Source organism: Halyomorpha halys, unplaced genomic scaffold, assembly GCF_000696795.3.
Source record: "Halyomorpha halys isolate HHAL.00 unplaced genomic scaffold, Hhal_1.1 Scaffold30.1, whole genome shotgun sequence".
Classification (NCBI taxonomy): Eukaryota; Metazoa; Arthropoda; class Insecta; order Hemiptera; family Pentatomidae; genus Halyomorpha; species Halyomorpha halys.
Genome location: NW_027110126.1, coordinates 564,497 through 583,657, shown reverse-complemented (window position 1 = coordinate 583,657; position 19,161 = coordinate 564,497). Strand labels below are relative to the sequence as shown.

Genomic DNA, 19,161 nt, shown 5'->3' with positions numbered 1-19,161 from the left:
TGCTGATCGTTTAGTGGTCCCTAACACTAAATTCTTTTTTTTAGTTTTTCAAAAACTTTATCAAACCTCCAAAGCTGTTCGATATAAAAAAAAAAAATTTATTTTATTAAAATATTATTGCATTTTGTGGAAGAACAAATATAACATAAACTTCTGCGTCTTTTTTTTTTATTTCTTTTTTTATGTTCAATGCGTTCTGAACTGGAAAGAAACTAACAGTAACAGGTTATATTTAAACTTATTCATTAATTCTTTTCCAATCAACTGATGATAATATTATATAGAGATTATAGTACATCGTAAGAAACAAGAATTATGCACATGCATACAACCTATTTTGCATTTTTTAACCAAAAACAAAAACTTTTGAAAATATAAATTTATGCTAACAATAATTATCAAGTTTTGTTGATACAGTGTACCCCAGCCATTCCTGGAAAAAAAAAATTCAATTACTGTAATTTGAAACTCCGATAGTTTTTGAACAATTTTGAGCAACTCTTTTCAGAAAGCCATCCGGACTATCTTCCTTCATCAAATATGGTTTGGTTCAGATAAATCAATCATAAGGGGTTTCAAGGAGGGGCCAATAGCGAAAATTTTATTTTTTATAAATCCTACTTTACTAAAGAATGTTTTTCTCGACCCCCTGTCTACAAAAAGATAAACCATTTTCAGATGAAATTCTGCATTAATAAGCTTACAGTTAAAATTTAAATTACAGACGGTAAACTAATATACTTTTAAACCATATCTCATATATTACAATTTTTTTTTTACTTCACGATGATGCTATTAAGACTTAATTACACCCTATTATTCCTAGCTTACAAATGAACTTCTAATATAGGAAACTTGCCTTCAATATTCTACAAAACGATGATAGGTCATTATAAAGAAAAAATTCTGTTCCCTACGTAGTGCATGAAGTGTGCCAAGACTTAGGAAGGAGAATTCACCTTAAGTGGAGGCGGAAGGAACAAATGTTAGATACGACATGCGGGGCAGCAAGACATCCTGTCATTAATACCAGTCACCTGTGGAAGACCTGTAATAATTCAGTTCACTGGTCTATGGCCTTCCTAAAGGCCAATAATATTCTTTTTAATTTTCAGTTCGATTTTAATTGGAATGTTGAACCTTTAAAATTATTTGATTTCTAGAAAAACTAAATCAAAATGTTAATGCAAATATGCCAAGAGAGTAATTCCAACTACATAAACACCACAGTAACTAAAGCATAAAGTAAATAACTAAGCTATATTATTTGAGTTACTATATTATTTTCAAGACTAAATTTTAATTACAGTATGTCCTACTTTGTAGCAATCTCTGGTATAATAGAGAGTATCACTGAATAATTAGGTGAATTGTCTTTTGTCAGGAACATTTTAATAAAAATATTTAGCATAACTGTAAAAGAAATTGAGTTTCGTCATTTAAATTATTATTTTCATACTAAATTAAAAATTTGTATTCAAATACACAATATATACAGTTTCTCGAACCAGCACTGAGTAAATAGAACATTTTGCTACACAACCTAAATTAATTCTAAAATGAAAAATGAACAATTAATATTCTGTTATTACGAATTTAAAGGTACAATATTTTTTTTATAAAATTGATTTTTTTTTTTATATATTACTAATAATCCTATAAATAACCGAATGCATTTTATGTATAATTTAAAAATGAAAAATAAAAAAGGAATTGAGTTTTTAAAATAGAGTTTATCATTTCAGATATAATTCTATTCAAATGGTTCAATTAATGATTTGTATAATGCATGCAAATGATATATCTAAAAAATATTCCTTCCTTCCATTACAAACTCCCTAACCACTCGAACCCATTAGTTTCGAATCTTCCTCTTTTATTCCGGACAATCCTCCGAGGCGTCTGAAAAGAAGATGGCCTCGAGACCTTATATTGTAAAAATGTTTTTAGAGTGCTACCAATGGGCGTAGTTTTCTCTACATGTTTGTACCATACCATTATGATTTCCTCAAATTTACTAGATGTATTTTATGTACAGTTGTAAATATCAATAAATAAATTTAAAAAAAAAATCCTATTTTTGTGATTAGTTTGTCAAGAAATTTAAGCCAGATCCACATATTTGCCATTTACCGCTAATCCAACCTACAGACGCATTGTATACTAATGTCGTTGTCCTCACACCTGAAGTTATAGAGTCAGGTCCAGTAAAATTGCAAACTAACACAGAAGTAATAATAATAATAATATTACCTTCCGAAGGCAGTACCTCCCTTGCTGTTTTCCTATTAAAAGTTTTTAAAATTAAAAAACCAACCTATATCCTTGACCAACTCACTCTATTATTATCCATCCATTCATTAAACGCCAGATCCCAACGATTTATATACGCCCTCCCATAGAACTACATACTTAAGCAAATCCTTCACTATACGTGAAACCTCCTGGAATTCTCTTCCCATCTCCATTCACCAATCCTCACCCATCTTTTCCTTTAACCAACACCGATTCTTTCACTTACTACACAAACAAACATCCGCATCATTGTGAGCTATGATACAGCCATTATTGATTACTATTATAAATTATAATTTAACCTAAGGATTTTATGTTATTTTAAAAACACGAGGAGGCCACTCACCTCCGGATTTAAAATAGCATCATTTTAAAATGGATATCTCATAAATAACAAATAAACACAACAGGTAACATTAAAATACCAAAGGTAGTAAAAGGTAATACCCAACAGGAATTACTTTTCTTTTTCACAGTAATGTACTTATTAATTCACTTTTCTTTTCTGTTTTAGAGGGATCGGGAAAAAAAAAAAAAAAAAAAAAAAAAATGTTATTTTAACACGTATTCTAAAGCTTTTATTATTTTAGTGGGCGTTGATGACCTCAGGATTTTACCCCCTAAAGCCCCAGATAACAACAACTAAAGCTTTTAAATGACTGCCAGACAATTAACCATAATTCGTGAACAATATTTATTCTTAGGGGATATTTGTCCCCAGAATAAAATTATTTTTTCATTTCCAATAATAATGGCTTAGCGAACCCTTTCGATGCCGATATCACCAATGGTTCTCTACATCTATCCAGCGACGCCACTCCAAATCCAAATCTATTAAATCAGTCCTAATGCAATACTTTCATCTGCGTTTCGATGCGTTCGCGAAAAGTGTTTATTAACATTTTAGCGATCTTTTAGTTACCAAGTCCTATAACCTTAAACGCTCATCTTATTCGCCGGAAAGCTATAGTCTGAATTATATTAACCGGGTGCATTTCCATCAATTGGGTGTTGTGTAGCCTTCTAAATTCTCTCATTATCTTATCCTTTTTCGGTCCGAATACTTTTCTTAATAATTTATTTTCAAAAACCGTAAGGTGCTGTTCTTCCCTTAGTAGTGCTATTCTTCCCACTTTCACATCCCTAAATAACAGTGGAAAGGATAATAGTTTTATAAATTATAACTTTTAAGTTTTTGGACAAAAGGCGCTAGCCAAGGAATTTTGAGATTAAAATAATAAGCATACCCCGCCTTTATTCCCTCAGCAATGCCGGTTTTTCTAGTAACTGTATAACCTAGATACTTAAACCCATCTAACTGTTAAAATGTATTTCTAGTTCTATCTATATCATCTAAATTGTTTTTACTGCTAACCCTATCTTTTGTTTTATCCATATTTATTTCCAAACTAAGCTCCTTACTGGAATTTATCTTCCTAGAACCTAGAACTAATAGTAAACTAATTTCTTTCAGTGGATTTTAAAGTAAAACTGTTGGCAAAGGATAGCAATATGATGTTTACAAAATGATTTACACATGCACTTATGATACATATTTTTAAATATATAGTCAATAACATCTTATGTATCACAAGTAGCTTAAATATACATATTTAAGCTCAAATTGCATTTTAGGCAAATTTAAAGGATTAAATTGCACAAATTTAGTATATAATAAGATGGAGGTACATGTCCTCCCCAAATTCAAAAGGGAACATAATATTATCCCAATGGGATTGATTACCTGACCCAGGTGTAGTGCAATGCATTTTTGTTTATATCTTGCTAGATGGTTTTCTACCCCTTTACAATTAAAATATTTCACTTTTTTCTTTTTCTATTGAATTTCTTATATCCAGAAGAAAAGTTTCCACTTTTGTTATTTTATTTCTGTACAATCCGTCAAAATTATATTTTTAGACAAAGAGAGTTCTATCAACAGATAATTAGATTTTATCAACAGCTGTCCTCATTCAGTTAAACAATTTTTCCCTAGACTATACAACAGGAACAATAAATGTCCTTTAAAAGTAGTTATTGAACTGTTTCAGGTTAGAATACCAAAGGTTCAATATATTCTAGAAAAGAAAAAACACTAAAGTTTTCGATTATTTTTAATTCAATATCTTGAAAACTAACGACTAAAAAATTAAAAATAAATCCTTTGTATTAAAGTTGAGAAAGTTGTTAATATTTGAGACCTAATAGAATTCATTACATTCAATAATGTCCGAGATATAGTTTTTCATTCACCAATATTGTTTTCCAAATAAGCGCAGCAAAAATTTATGAATATATCTAGAAAAATATCATGAAAACTATTTCTAGAAAAGTGATCATCACCAAATACTTGGTGGTACATTTAATATGCTTCAAATTGAGCCATAATATGCTTAACATATTTCTCCAAACAAGCGGATTATTAGTGAATTATCAAATTATTGGTGAAATATGATTAATGGAAGGTATTTTTATTCCTACTGCATAGCTTATAAATAATTTAACACAATTTTGGCATTTTTCAACATACATTGTGATTGAGTTGTATCTTGAGAAAACTTCAATACTCAGGAACCATTAGACATCGAGATGTCTGTTACCACTCAATTTTAAGCTAGTTAAATACATCATAGAGTACTTTATAATGAGCATCTCCCTAAGAGTAGCAGTTTCCATGATATCTGCTAGACTAAATTCACATAGTGTTGAATTCTGGTTGTTTGATAAAAATATTAGACTTTGAAAAACTATATCTAGGAAAATATTGAATATAAGGGTTCAATTTTAAGATCATTAAATACATCCAAAAGTCGTTCATAATGCTTAATTTCCTAAGACTAGTTAAGTTCATGGTATTTATAAAAAAAAAGTCAAGAAATGATTTATTCTGGTATATTTTTTTTTTCTAAATTGGTTTTGGAAAAACTGTATTTTGGGAATTATTGAACATAAGGAACTTTGTTAGGGCTCACATTGACGATAGCCAAATGAACTATTAAGTAGTTTATAATATTTCAAGTACTTCTAATAAATTAGGAGTTATTGGTAGTAAACCTAAAAATATCAGGTGGGTTATTTTGAAAAATTTGGGATATTAGGACTTCGGACCATCAAAATGTTTACCATAGTATTTTTCAAATATTTTTACTTAGTACTCTGCTGAAAGAAATTAATTTACACTCACTTCTAGGATCAGCGAAATTTTGAGTTACTTCTACTGGATTAGGGAAAGAAGGGGGATACATTGAACATGTGTTGAGTATTACCTTTAATTTAAATTATTTTTACTACAAATTAAAACAAATTGACAGCCTACCTGAATTCCATCAGTTAATCGACAAACGAAGTTGGCAATGAATCAAATAAAAAATAAAATTACATAAAAGTAAGAAATACAGGACTCCATATAAAAGTTACTAACTAACCACCTTAGAATACTTTGGCTCAAATAATCTTTCAGAAATTTTTAATATATTTTTGATGCATATGAATCTGTAGATTTTATACTTTATTAGTAATTAGTAATGATAATGTCAATTCTACTAAAATATTACAAAGATTTGAAATTTTATAAACCTTTTCAATAAAGAAAATCACTATTATAATATCATTCTACATAATTAAAGTTGTATATTGGTCACATAGTATGTTTCGTCATGTTCAGCTGCAACTGTAGTCATAATGGAGGGGAATCGAGTTCATGCAAATGTGAAAGTGAAAATGAAGATGAAAACATCGTATCATTTGAAAAATACTGGGAGCACAATAACGGACAGTCTGATGTCAATAAGGAAGATGTAATAAAAGCTGCTTTCAACCTAAAACTTGACTCATCAGATTCAGAGGTAAAAGGTTCATAGGTATAAATTATTACAATAACTTTTCAATAAATATGAACATAATGAAAATTAAGAAAAGCATAAAACATTAAGGATTACTATATTAAAATATAATAAAGATTAATTCATAGAATATTATGTTATTCAATACAAAATTTCGTCTTTAGAATATTTTTTCTTTAATTCACTTCACACAAGCTTGTTGTCTTTATGAATACTTAAGTATTATGGAAAATATGAGGAGATAGTCAGGGTTCAATCGGTGGAGAGCTAATGAACACAAATAGGTGAAACTAATTTTAATTTGAGGAATTGAAATATGCTTCAGTTATTGTCCATTACTACTCCACTTATTGAAATGTACGGTCAACAATACAAGTAGCACTGTAATGGAACATGATTGACACCGTTTAGAATTTTTGCAAAATTAACCAATTCATAATGATGAGTTAGTAATTGACTATAAATATTATATGACAAGATTGATTGGGGACATGATTATAGGAGAACACAAAAAAAGTAAAATTTATTTAACTATTGCGAACATTTCAGCTTAAATTTTAGGCCTTACCTATGCTTTATTAATTACTTGATAAAGTAAGTAACTTAGTATTATTACTTAATGAAGTAATAATAATTAATTATATTAATTTAATACCTATGGTTTATTCAGCACAAATGCCAAAATTTTAGAATTATCGTAGCTTGAATTGTTTTTTTTTACTACTGCAGGTGCACAGTGACACCAGTGCATTTCAACAGGAATCTAATGTTCATTTTTCCATAAGTAATTGTAATCTTTCGTAGCTTTATCTATAAGATTATACTTCACCAAGACTGTTTTAAAAATTGATTTTGTCTATTATCAACAATTATTGATAAAGTACTGGAGGAAAAATTCACTCTATAATACAGTCATAGACTAATTGATTTCGGAAGATCAATTATTTAATATTTTTTTAATAATGTTTAAAAGCGTATTTATTAATATTATGAATTTTCACAAAGAACACTGAATCTACTAAAAAAAACCATAAATTAAAATTTTATATTTTATCTAGGAAAGCATCAAAAGGTCTTTTAGTGATGAAGATAACACAGACAGTGTAACAGAAGTAACGAACAACACCACACCATCTCATGTTGCCATACCACCTTCCGATTATGATAAACCGTGTCTTTCAGGGTAGGTATAGTTCCTAAATATTTTAACTATGATGTTTTTTAACATAGGTAATTTTTAAATAATCAAAATATTTTTGGGCACCTAATTAAATTAAGTAAGAATATTTAAATGAAATAGGATGGTTCATGAAAAAAGGCAAGTTATGGAGTAACTAATAGCTACTTGAAACTTGATACTTACAGTATGTCTGAATAATAATTTAATAAAGATCTCTGATCAAGAATATGACATATAAGTAACATTTAGTTAAAAAAGCATTATCAAATTGATATTAGTTAAGATAGGTTTATAATGAAGAAACTGTGTTAAACTTCATTCACTTTGGATTTTCAAAGACAAAATATAAAAAGTAACAGGTTCATTTTAATGTGACATACTCTATAATCTAACTAACAAGACTCAAGAGAAATTAGACACTATTAGTTGCAATAAAGCAATAAATAATATATGATACCAACTTTAGCCATGTTTAATACATTGTTGGGCTAAAGATTAGCAATAATTGTTCCTATGATAAAATAATGAAATGAAAAGAATTAAAAATTAACAATAAAAATTGTATACATATATATTTTTAATGGCCCAAGACTTCTGTTTAACCTGGGAGAGGTGTAGCCTTGAGCATTTTGCTCATGATGGGAAATGAACGTCTGTATTTTCATATTTTCCTAGTATTTCATCTGTTTTGTTTAAACTTTTGTCTATCTTCCGTTAACCCTTTGATGTTGTTATTGCCGCTTGTTCATGCTATTCCCCCAATTACCTCTCCACCTATACCCAATCTAGTTTTGCTCTGGCTTCCTTGCAATGGTAAGAATGAGCATTTCTCTCACCAGTACACTTCTAACGTGACATCTTTTTTTCCTCATTTGAGCATTTTGCTCACCTAGATACCTCCTGTATTTCTTATTTTAAATCATGAGCCGAAGCAAGAAGATCTTAGCTCTTTTAAGAAATGGATTCTTCAGCCCCTGATATAAGAGCTACAATTTACAATTTCAAATTGCATAGGCTGATTTATTATGAATATAAGCTTGTAACTAAACTGCTTCAGGATCTATGCAAAAAATGTGTCCACCTATCAAGTTTCATTTCACAGGGCCGCTGGGAAATGAATAATGATTGACCTGAGTGAAAAAAGATAATTTATTATAATTTAAGAGATAATTGAGCTATTTTTGTACAGATATTTTGTGCCAGAAAAATATACTAAAGCTAAAGTGAGAACATTCAGAAAAGCTGGAGAGAGAAATTTCAAATTTGAGGCTAGTTCAGCGATAAATAGAAGGAAGAAACAGTTTGAGATTGACAGACAGAATATGGTAAGTTAGTTTGAGATATTGAAATTTTACTGATCTAATAATTGTTTTTTTGATTCAAGGGTAATATCATCCCTTACTTCTGAATACAAATTAATGTTATCCAATTTTTATCATAAATAAAACTCAACTAATTATAGGAGGTTAGTAACCAAAACTTTAATTTTTGAACAATAGTCAATTACTAATATTTTAGTATTCTCCTAAATAAACTAAACTTAATACTCTACTAACTAAATACTTAATAGTGGATTTAGACTTAAGGGCTGTTGTCAACAATATGATATTCCAGACCTCCTTCGTGAGATAGGCATGGGATACTCAAGGAAGAAAGGAGTGTCGACGGACCCCCTGATATAAATTTTTATAAAACGAATAATCTGTCAAATCAGCAGGGAGTCAACCCTATAGCTCACCCAGCCTCTATAAAGAGGGTACCCTAAACTGAAAAAAAAAATCTGGTGGTTGTGTATCATATGTTGAACAAATCACCTCCTTGAATAGCCGGTGTTCAAGAAATAGTGCTTCCTTAAAATGTACAGAACATTTTACCCTTCATGGGTTGTTCCAAAATAGGTTCTTTTTTTGTTTTTTTTTAAATGTATTGTACAAGGAATTTATTTACCTATTTTTTACTACTATAACAAACAACTTAAAATACAATTTATATTATCAATCTTACCATATTTATTGAAAATCAACTCAAAAAATTATCAGTAAGCTCCAATGATATAAATCCTGATTCTCTAAATTAAAAAGTTAATAATTTCAACTAATAATAAGTAATATGTAACACAGCTCAAAATTTCCTGTATTATTATTGTATTAGTATACAAAAATGTATTCATAAGTTTTTCAATAGTGGTTGGAAACATATTTTTTCCTTCATAATTAGGTACTATATAGAATACATTCTATAATATATGTACATACAACACATATGTACATTCAATAATAATATTTTATGAAAAATGCTACTGATCAATTTCAAAAACTGACAACTTTTTTTTCCTTTAAGAATTACATACTTCAAAAACATTAGAATACAATAGAAGTGGTAACAAAAGTAATAACTTTGAATAAACCTTATTTATTAATTTTTCCAGATAATGCTTCGAAAACTAAGGGAAGTGAAGCCAGTAGTGGTCTTGCCAAGATAAATGAGTTTTCAAAGACCTATTCAGTACTGATGTTTAATAAACGATAAAACTATATTTTGTTTTTATTCTGTTACCTGTGTATCTTGTAGGCAAGTGCGAATCCTTTGTTCATCAGAAGTGAGTTTGGAGAATTTTTTAAGCCAAGCAGAGCCTCCAGCGCCTTCAACAGTTTCAGCAAAGTTTTTAAAGAATCCTCTCTTATCAGATTGGAGTGTTACAGCATTACAGGCTGATTGGTAATCATCCATTTGTACTTTGGAAACAATTTATAATATTAGGAATTTTAGACATTTTCATTTGTATATAATATTTATAATTATAAAATATTAGAATACAAGAAAAAATGGACATATGAATTTTTATGTGGACCTATATATTTCAGAGAATTTAGTGTTTTAATATTTGGGTCTAGTCCGAAAGGGGAAAGGGAATTTTATTTTATGATGAAGGTTGCAGCTAAACTAGAAATTCAAAATATAAAACTGGACAATTGAAGTTTTTCACCACAAATGCTTTTACACAAATAATGTAATTCAAACATAAAAATATACTCTTCAATAAGTGGTGGTGACTTCAATGCTCTAATAGGTTTCAATTCAACATTATTTGAAGAAGACTCAGGTCATAGGATGATGTAAAAGACATCTATATATTTCACATTTTTATTCAAATGGTTAGAAAAGTATTTTATATAAAATATGTTCTTCAAACAGCAGTGGAACTTGACCAGAGATTAAAAAAAAATTAGAATCAGGGATTTTGACTGTCAACCCAAGATGGAAGTCTATACCTCAAACTATTTTACAAATTTCTAGGGAAAAAATTGATTGAATTTATGTACAGACCATCATTTTCATAGAACAAGGCATTATACTTCTGATTTTATATTAAAGAAATATCTAAATGAAATAATGAAATTTAAAAGAAGATTTATACAATTGCCAAAAAAAAAAAAATAAAATAAAATTTAAGACTATTAGTTAAACATGTGTAATGATTGTAAGAACATGGTCTCAGTAGTGATGAAGGAAGGTACAAAAATAGTTTTCAACGATTTTATAGCTTTCTTGACTGCCACTAACTTCATCTTCTTAAAATAAGAAATTTTTTCTTTAATTTAAATTAAATCACCTCCATATTATTACACGAGATGTTATTTATTTGAAATAACATAAACAAATAAAATATATTTTCACATTTTACAAAATGTTCTCGACAAATTTTTTTACTGTATCTTCATTACAACTACGAAATTCAGATTAAATAAATTACTGAAAGGCATCATCTCTTTCTAACACTTACTTGCTAACAAAAAGTAATTTGAGTTCTAGAAGGAAAGTACCTAATGGTAAGCTGGATACTAAAGAACTTAAATTTTTAAGAAATGGAAATTTCACACTATCAATTTTGCAGTGCGAAATAATTGACTACTAAGGTAATGTAATCATCAATACTTGACCTCTAAATGAAAGTTCTGCTCTAATTACTATTTTATAAGAAATGAGTTAAATTTCATTAATGTAAACAAAACATATTTTAAATGATACAACCATATTGGTGAGAAATCAATGAATATTTTGAAATAAACAATTACAAAAAAAGTTTTTTTTTTTTTTAAATGAAATGAACAAGTAAATATATTTTTTTACAGTCATAATACAGAAACAGTAAAAGAGTTTTATCATAACTATTATTAAGATAATACTAGATAATGCTTACAATAAATAATAAAATTCTAAACAACATATAAAAAAATCAGGTTATAATATTAATTCTTGTTTTGCTAAGAGCCATAACAAGAAAACGTCAGTTATGAAGATCTAGAAATACAAACTTACCTGATTAATTTAAAAATGAAAAACAAAACAAACTAAAATGAAACAAATCAAAAATACAATGCAATTTGTGAAACAGAAAGCTTGCACATGGATGTAGTTTAATAATAGATTAAAGGAGATCCTAAGTTTAAATTTAACCTCCACTTCCCTTAAACCAATTTCTTGCTTTAAAATTAAAAAATAACTTGTTTCTTGAGGACATATTACACAATGGATTAATATTTCACACTAGTTTATATTTGATAATAATAATTAAACCATTAGTTCATATAAATTTATTTAAATAAACTTAAGATAAAATGTAATGGAATAAAAAAAAAAATACAAACATATATTTATCATAGAAAAATTAATGAACTAATTGAGGAAACTAGAATAAAATTAATTCTCATCATCATGGGCATACCCAGCTGTGGGCAGGAGGGGGCATCTGCTCCCCCCCCCCCCTAGAAGTGAAAAATTATGAATTAGAATTTTAAAAAAATTAAATTTAGAAAAAAATTTAATTTTTTTTCAGTCAAATACTAATTTTAATAACTAACAAAGCATTGAAACAATTATATATAATTTTCTTAAGATTTTGGTTTCATTTGTCAAAAGTGGGTGCTTAATTGTAGCTCATACTATGAAGTCAGGACATGAAACAAACAAGCATGTTGTTATTAACCAGGCAGAATATTTAAAAAAATAAATAATGTTAAGAAGAAAAAATAATTGTGAATCTTGATTTTATATTATTTGTTTCTACTTTAATACAGAACATTTGTTGTTTTAGTTACTTTATTTTACCTCATGAAAAGTAGAGTTAAACAAAAACCATAAAAATAATAAAAAATTATGATAGTAAATAATATTTGCATTGCTTTTTTAAGATTAATAAATAGAATAGGGAAACGACAACTAATTACCAAGAAAAACACAAAGATATGTAATAATTTAAACATGCAAGAAAATAGAAACACAAAATGAGGACTAATTGAGAGACAAGTATTATTAATACTGAAGGTTTCCAGAAATACCATAAAGAAACTATTTGGGATGTTAATTTGTTTTTTACTGCTTATGATTAGCATCATTATTGGGTTTAGTATTATTGGTTAGTTTATTATTAGGATTAGTATCGTTCTCTCTACAATATACGATTTTTGTCCCTGACTGTAGTTCTTTACTATTAATATATGAATATGAAAAAAAAAGTTTTTATTTAAGGGAAGGCCATACTAAAAACTCACTCGTTTGGAATAGACATTTTATTACAGTAAGAAGTAATAGAAAATTCTCAAAGTTCGATTTCATCATAACCCTGGAGTGTCTCAGGGTTAACTTTTAACTCCTATCAATGAAGAGGAAAGAGACACAAAAAAATTGAGGCAGGTTTCCTGACTCATTTGTTTTCACCTAGTTCTCCTTTCCTTTTCCTCACAATTCTGGTCGATTTCATCTATCCTGGGGAAGTTGCTTAAAACCAAATACAACAAAGTTACACGTCATTAGGAATTATAATCATAATTTTAAAACCAAAACTCATTAAGCCATACTTAACTGCAAACCATGATCTCTTCTTTAGTTGGGAACTTCACAACCCTGGAGATGGTAGGCTGTGAGGAAAGTATACTTAACAAATATTCTCAAGTAGACTCAATGCACATACGTAGGCATGTTGTTTCTCAATATTTTGTAAATAGTATTTACTTGGTATTATTATTTAATTCAATCACATTTAATTTTATTTGTATTATTTTCATTACAATTATTGTTAATTTAAAAAGAAACATGTATTTTATATTTGTAAAATAATAATTAAAGAGATACCATTGCTAAGGCATCGCCAAGCAACAGGCCGACGTTCTATATTTTAAAATCAGTTGATGCTAGTTAGTTGTCTAAGTAAACGAATAATTAAATAATAAATAACTGGAATATGGTCCAGGTGCGGTCAAATAAAATTCAAATAGTAGATGGGTGTACTATTTTTATTTGAGCCAATGTTTCGCCCTACGTTGCAGGGCTTTGTCAGAACTAAAAAAGATATAAACACTTGACATAGTTACACAAAAAAAAAAAATAGTGAAAAATAACAGGGGAATACAATGAAACATAAAATTTAAAAAGAAAAATTAATGGTTATAAACAATAAATGATAAATATTGTTTATAACCTTAAAATTTAATTTTTTTCCTCTTTTTTATGTAACTATGACAAGTGTTTGTATCTTTTTAGCCCTGACGAAGCCCAGCAATGTGAGGCGAAACGTTGGCTCAAATATAGTACACCCATTTACTATTTGAGTTTTATTTGACCGCACCCGTACCATATTCCATTTATTGATACAATCAGTCAATCAGCAATCTTCCAGTAAATAAATTTCAGGTTTACTAAAGAATTTACTGTTCTAGTTGTGAAGTCAGTTTATGACTTTTTTCATAAAGTTTGGTGATTTTTGGGATATTAGTATATTGGATATGAGATATTATGGATTTTTCGTTATTTCCGTACAACACTGGAACCAAATTGTTTTTAAATTGATGTACTGTAAAAACTAATAAGTTTTATGACTGCCTTTTTATAAAAATAGATCACTAAAAAGGTAAGAAACAAAATGTAATAAAAAGCAAAACAAAAATAAAATTAAAAACATAAGAAAATGACTAAAAGAAAGATTTTTAAATATATTATATTTATTTTATTTTACAATATTAAGTACATAAACGCCAACAGGAATCCATGAAACATCACAACAATATACAATTAAATTTAGTTATACAACAACTAAATATCTATACATTTTAAATCATGATCTTAAGATAATGTGATGAGAAAAATCACAGTCTTTTTTTATTTAACTGTATAATGACACATATTTTTAATCTCACCAACATACATAAACATTAGAAATTTATGTAAATGTTTCCAACATCACTGACATAAATTATATAAAAAACCTTTTAATAATTTATCGTGTTTAAATTATATAAAAACGAAAAAAACATATAGAAATCAAGGAATAAAAATACTCAAGCTCAATAAAGCTCTCAGAGTCATCTCAAATCTCCCAAAACTAGTTTTCATTTCTCAAAAACTTGAACCATAGTTTAAAATCATTTAGGCAGCATATACCCAAAGATAATTATAGGTTATTTTGCTCCCTTCAACAAAAAAACAAACAAAAAAAACAAAAAAAAAAAAACATTACTTATCATTTAAGTATCTACACATGTATAACATTAATCGTCATAAACTATGTAAGTCAACACTGTATATAAATTTTTGTAATTGGCTGTATACATATCTATGATTATTTAATTTCTCTTAGGTAATGGGCTTGTAACCATGAATTGTTTCATTATTTTCTACAAAAATATGGTATTTAATATTGAAAAATTAAATTTTTCTAGAAGTTCAAACCTTTTCCAATGAATTTTCTTATAAAAAATGACTATGTTTGACATGTAGAGACTTGACTGAATTACAATTTCATATATTATATACATAAGGTAAGCTTGATACATTAAAAACTTCCTTCAAACACATTATATATAATAAAAATACTTTTATATTGTGAATGCTCAATGTCTTTTATGATTACAAATAATGATATTATTAAAGTTATATTTAGTATCTATAAAATAGTTTTAATTCTTATAAAAATAATTGTTTTTATGAAAGAAATTTAACTACTTTTAATATAAAATCTAAAAACTAATATTGCTCAATACACTTATTAATAAATGCTTAAACATTAACTATATACAGATATTGGACGGATCACTGATATTAAGGCTCAAACTTATGGCCTAAATCAATAACACTAGTAATATTCTATTATATATTGTGCTTAAACTAAAAAATAAGGTGAATATGTACAGAATATAGAGTATAAATGGCCTAAAGAAATATTAAAGCTCACCAAAATGATTATTAAACTGAGTCAATTATTTTTCATCAGTTCATGCACATACGGTTAGGGCAAAATTTTTTTTTTTTTCTTACGTCAGCCCAAGACTCCCGTTGGAGTCCTACACTGCAAGGGAAAATTTACAATACCTGCTAATATGAAGTATTATATAGCTTAAAAAATGTTGACAATCATTCAAACATTTTGTACATCAACAAAACTAATGAAAATATTCAGAAATAATAGAATAACTGATTATAGCTAATAATAAAATTTAATAAACTGTGGCCTCATAATATAAGTAATTAGAAATAACATTATTATAAATACTCTATACACTGAAAAATGACCTTGGATAGAGGTAAAAAAAAAGAAAGTAAAATTGACAAAATTGAATTTATAAAACATAAATTATTATTACAATTTAGAATTGAAATGCTCTAGAACAGCATAAGATAAAACAACCATCACTTCCAAGCTCATCTTCAGTAGAAGAAAACAATTAATTCAGGGCATTCAATGAAACATACTGATTATAATACTTGTATGATTTGTAAGAATGCTTGAATATTTAAAAAAATAAAATAAAGTAAACATAAAAGAATAACTAAAGTATCAATAAATGCTTTTATGCAAAAGTTAATTACATTAATTTGTTAAGTATCACACAATATATTTTTTTCAAATTTCTAAACTCATTTTTATAATACATATTAACAATAAGAAAGAGTCTAAAAGACAATAACAAATTTTTATTATACATAATACTATAAAATATATTATTATAATTTCATTAAATAATTGAAAGTAGTAAATCACTACCTGTGGAATGTGATGTATGGACGAAATCATTAAACATACTAGAATTCTTTTTTCCCCCTTTTTTTTTTAACAAAGAATTCATCCCATCACCAGAATCATAACTCCCTAAATAATTTTCAAAATTAAGGCATCCTAAATAGTAAATGCTATTTACAAAAATTACACACCTTTATAAACAGCTTAATTAAGATTAAATGTAATCATAAGTAATTAAACCCAATTACAAGGAGTCAATTCATACACAACGTGATTACATTCCAGCCATATAAGGAGCTATAACAATGAAAAATTTTTACAGAATTTTAACTCTAATATTACACTTCAATACTTGAATACCAAAAATATTTTTAAAAATCTGGACGGCTTTTTCAACTGTAAAAGGTAAATGTCAATGGAACAGAATTAGTAAAATAACAGAACAAATATACCGATTTGATTTAAAAGGAATCAAAATTTTAAAGAAATAATACCTTCTAAACAATAAATTTTTTCTACATAAAATATGTATTTTACCGCAGGACAACCATATGTGAGCGATTACAAAAGTTTTATTTATACACTGGAATTATTAATTAGTTTAAATTTTTAATCATTAAATATAAAATACTAATAATCATTGCTAAATCACTTCAATAATCAACAATGAATTTCTGATAGCACATTGTCTGCAAGTGATATTTAGGCAAGGCATGGTGAAAATAAATATTCCTTTGCCAAGTGCATTATTGGGTAATCAAAAACATCTATTTAAATATTGTAGGTTTTCCCACTGTTTTTTACATATTTTAACGAAAAGTAATCATTATCACTGTACAATGAATCAGTCAAGGCAATAAATATAAAAATTGCAAGCGATTAAAAAGTTATTTATTGCTCACCAAATGTTAGTACAGATTTTTGCTTATAAAAAAAATAATACTGCTTAAAATATGTTTATTATTATTTCATTAATCTATTTGATCTTTATCCTTTATCAAATTAGAAGAATACCAGATGAGTAAATATATATAGAAAAATTATTATTAAATTTTAGAATAAGATGCGTTTTCATATTAAATAATCACAAAAGTAAAATGTATAAATACAATTGAGCACATAAATTATCAGATTATATTCAAAACACTTATCATGTCTTTCCCAATAAAATCAGTCGAAATGATGAAGCTCAAGAAGTAATTTTTAAGTATATTTTATTTAAATAGAAATGTCGACAACATGTAATATGTTTATGTAATTTGTTATAGAGAATAAAAACAACTTGGTTTTTAAGACTTCCTCAAGTTACCATAAAATTGAATTAAAAAATGATCAATGATCAAGAATAGATGCCATTTGAAGCATTAACACTACTGATAATTTACACAACACAGAATAAAATATGAAATACATTAATTTTAAACAAAGAATAAAAATGTACTAATTTCTAAACAGATCTGCTTCTGCAATAGGAAACTCCTTTGTCACAAAGTAGTTCTACACTGAACAGCAACAATTTGTTACAAATAGCTCTATTTGAAGAACACAATGGTACAGTTAATTGTAACAAAGAGTAGAGATGTAATTTAGAGACGGCATAGGATCACAAAGGAGTCAAATCAACATTGAACTCAACAGGTCAGTCGAGGCAAACCTCTGTGAGGTCCCTGTCAGAAGCTTGTCTCACCTCTGTTCTCAGCCAGGACTGGGCTGGGTGTCATTCCAGGGTTGTCATAGGCGGCATACTCCAGGGTGGCGTCTTCGCTCGGGTGCCGAGTCGAAATAGGGGTCGTAGTAGTTACCACGCTCGGGGCTCCTGCGGTCGAAGCAGGCGGGAGGTCCATTGGCCGGATTCCGTTCCCTCCGCAATCTTTGTTATTGTTTACGATACCCTGAAATAATAAAATCGAAGATGAAACATGAGTTAAAATAATAAATACAAGACATAAAGTTCAAATGTAATATACAGTTTCAAAACAGATAGTTGAATTGAGGAATAGATCAAGGACAAAATAACACTCAACCTCACTCACAAATCGTTCAGTACGAGTGACACTAGATATGTAATAAAGAGAAAGCAGGAAAACCAATGAATTTGAATATGACGGGTTCATGCATCTAACTCTAGTGAGTCAAATCAGTAACTAATTCCAACTAGATCAACTCCATCCCTTTCTTCTTCTAGTTGACGTCTACAGTGTAGGAATAACACAGATAAAAATGTTAGATAGAAGAATATTAGATTGTATATATGTAGAAAGGGAATAAATATAAGCATACCTTAATAAGTAATGGATGTAAAGATATTGATTTCAATATTGATACAATATATATTGATTCAATACCCATATTGATTTCAAATCGTAGAAAAATTTTATCTAATTTAAAAAAAGAAAGAGCAAGGAAGTTTCTATCATAAATTCTCTTATTAGTTAGACGGAATTTATCAATATTTTACACCAACCTGCCAGCTAAAAAATCCGTGTAGAGAAATTAATTTTCTTACAGAGTAATTCGTCCCTTCTCAAGATAAAAAATATTACACCTCCCATTAAAATTACTTTTACATAGACTGTTTCTGTTACTGCGTAAAACGGCAAGGGAATTATGGAAGAGGGGTACGTTTAACCATAAGCTCATACAAATACTTTAGCATCAATTTAAGAGGTGAAGTACTAAATCAAAAGGCCTTGACAATATATGTTCAATAGGAAAGGTATGCTGGATAGCAGATGAATATTGGCGAGTTTTTAGGGTATTCACTGTAAATCCTCACAGGATAGAACATCCATTCCGAAAGGTATTCGCTTACAGTCGTTCATCAGATGGTG

The 19,161-nt window shown here is 28.0% G+C and overlaps 3 protein-coding genes across 6 annotated transcripts in view; 1 reads left to right on the top strand and 2 right to left on the bottom strand.

The window, feature by feature from the left end:
* The window catches only part of LOC106684865 (uncharacterized), a 62,623-nt gene extending 52,770 nt beyond the window's left edge, over positions 1 to 9,853 (top strand). For 2 of the 3 annotated variants that reach the window (XM_014427174.2, XM_014427187.2), the window contains 4 exons: positions 5,960 to 6,140; positions 7,196 to 7,320; positions 8,507 to 8,642; positions 9,746 to 9,853. In XM_014427174.2, the coding sequence (XP_014282660.1) occupies positions 5,960 to 6,140; positions 7,196 to 7,320; positions 8,507 to 8,642; positions 9,746 to 9,799 (496 nt within the window). In that variant the 3' untranslated portion in view covers positions 9,800 to 9,853. Of the gene's footprint in view, positions 1 to 5,940; positions 6,141 to 7,195; positions 7,321 to 8,506; positions 8,643 to 9,745 lie in introns of all 3 variants that reach the window. The other variant, XM_014427180.2, reaches the window with a different exon arrangement.
* Positions 1 to 11,771, bottom strand: part of Smyd4-2 (SET and MYND domain containing, class 4, member 2) — a 114,095-nt gene extending 102,324 nt beyond the window's left edge. Inside the window, exons 1-2 of the mRNA XM_014427150.3 lie at positions 11,638 to 11,771; positions 9,874 to 10,052 (exon numbers count right to left, since the gene is read on the bottom strand). Of these exons, the coding sequence (XP_014282636.1) occupies positions 9,874 to 10,047 (174 nt within the window). The 5' untranslated portion in view covers positions 10,048 to 10,052; positions 11,638 to 11,771. The remainder of the gene's footprint in view (positions 1 to 9,873; positions 10,053 to 11,637) is intronic.
* A 3,018-nt stretch (positions 11,772 to 14,789) lies between these two features.
* grnd (grindelwald) overlaps positions 14,790 to 19,161 on the bottom strand; it is a 121,536-nt gene continuing 117,164 nt past the window's right edge. For both annotated transcript variants that reach the window (XM_014427435.3, XM_067048195.1), the window contains exon 5: positions 14,790 to 18,222. In XM_014427435.3, the coding sequence (XP_014282921.1) occupies positions 18,001 to 18,222 (222 nt within the window). In that variant the 3' untranslated portion in view covers positions 14,790 to 18,000. The remainder of the gene's footprint in view (positions 18,223 to 19,161) is intronic.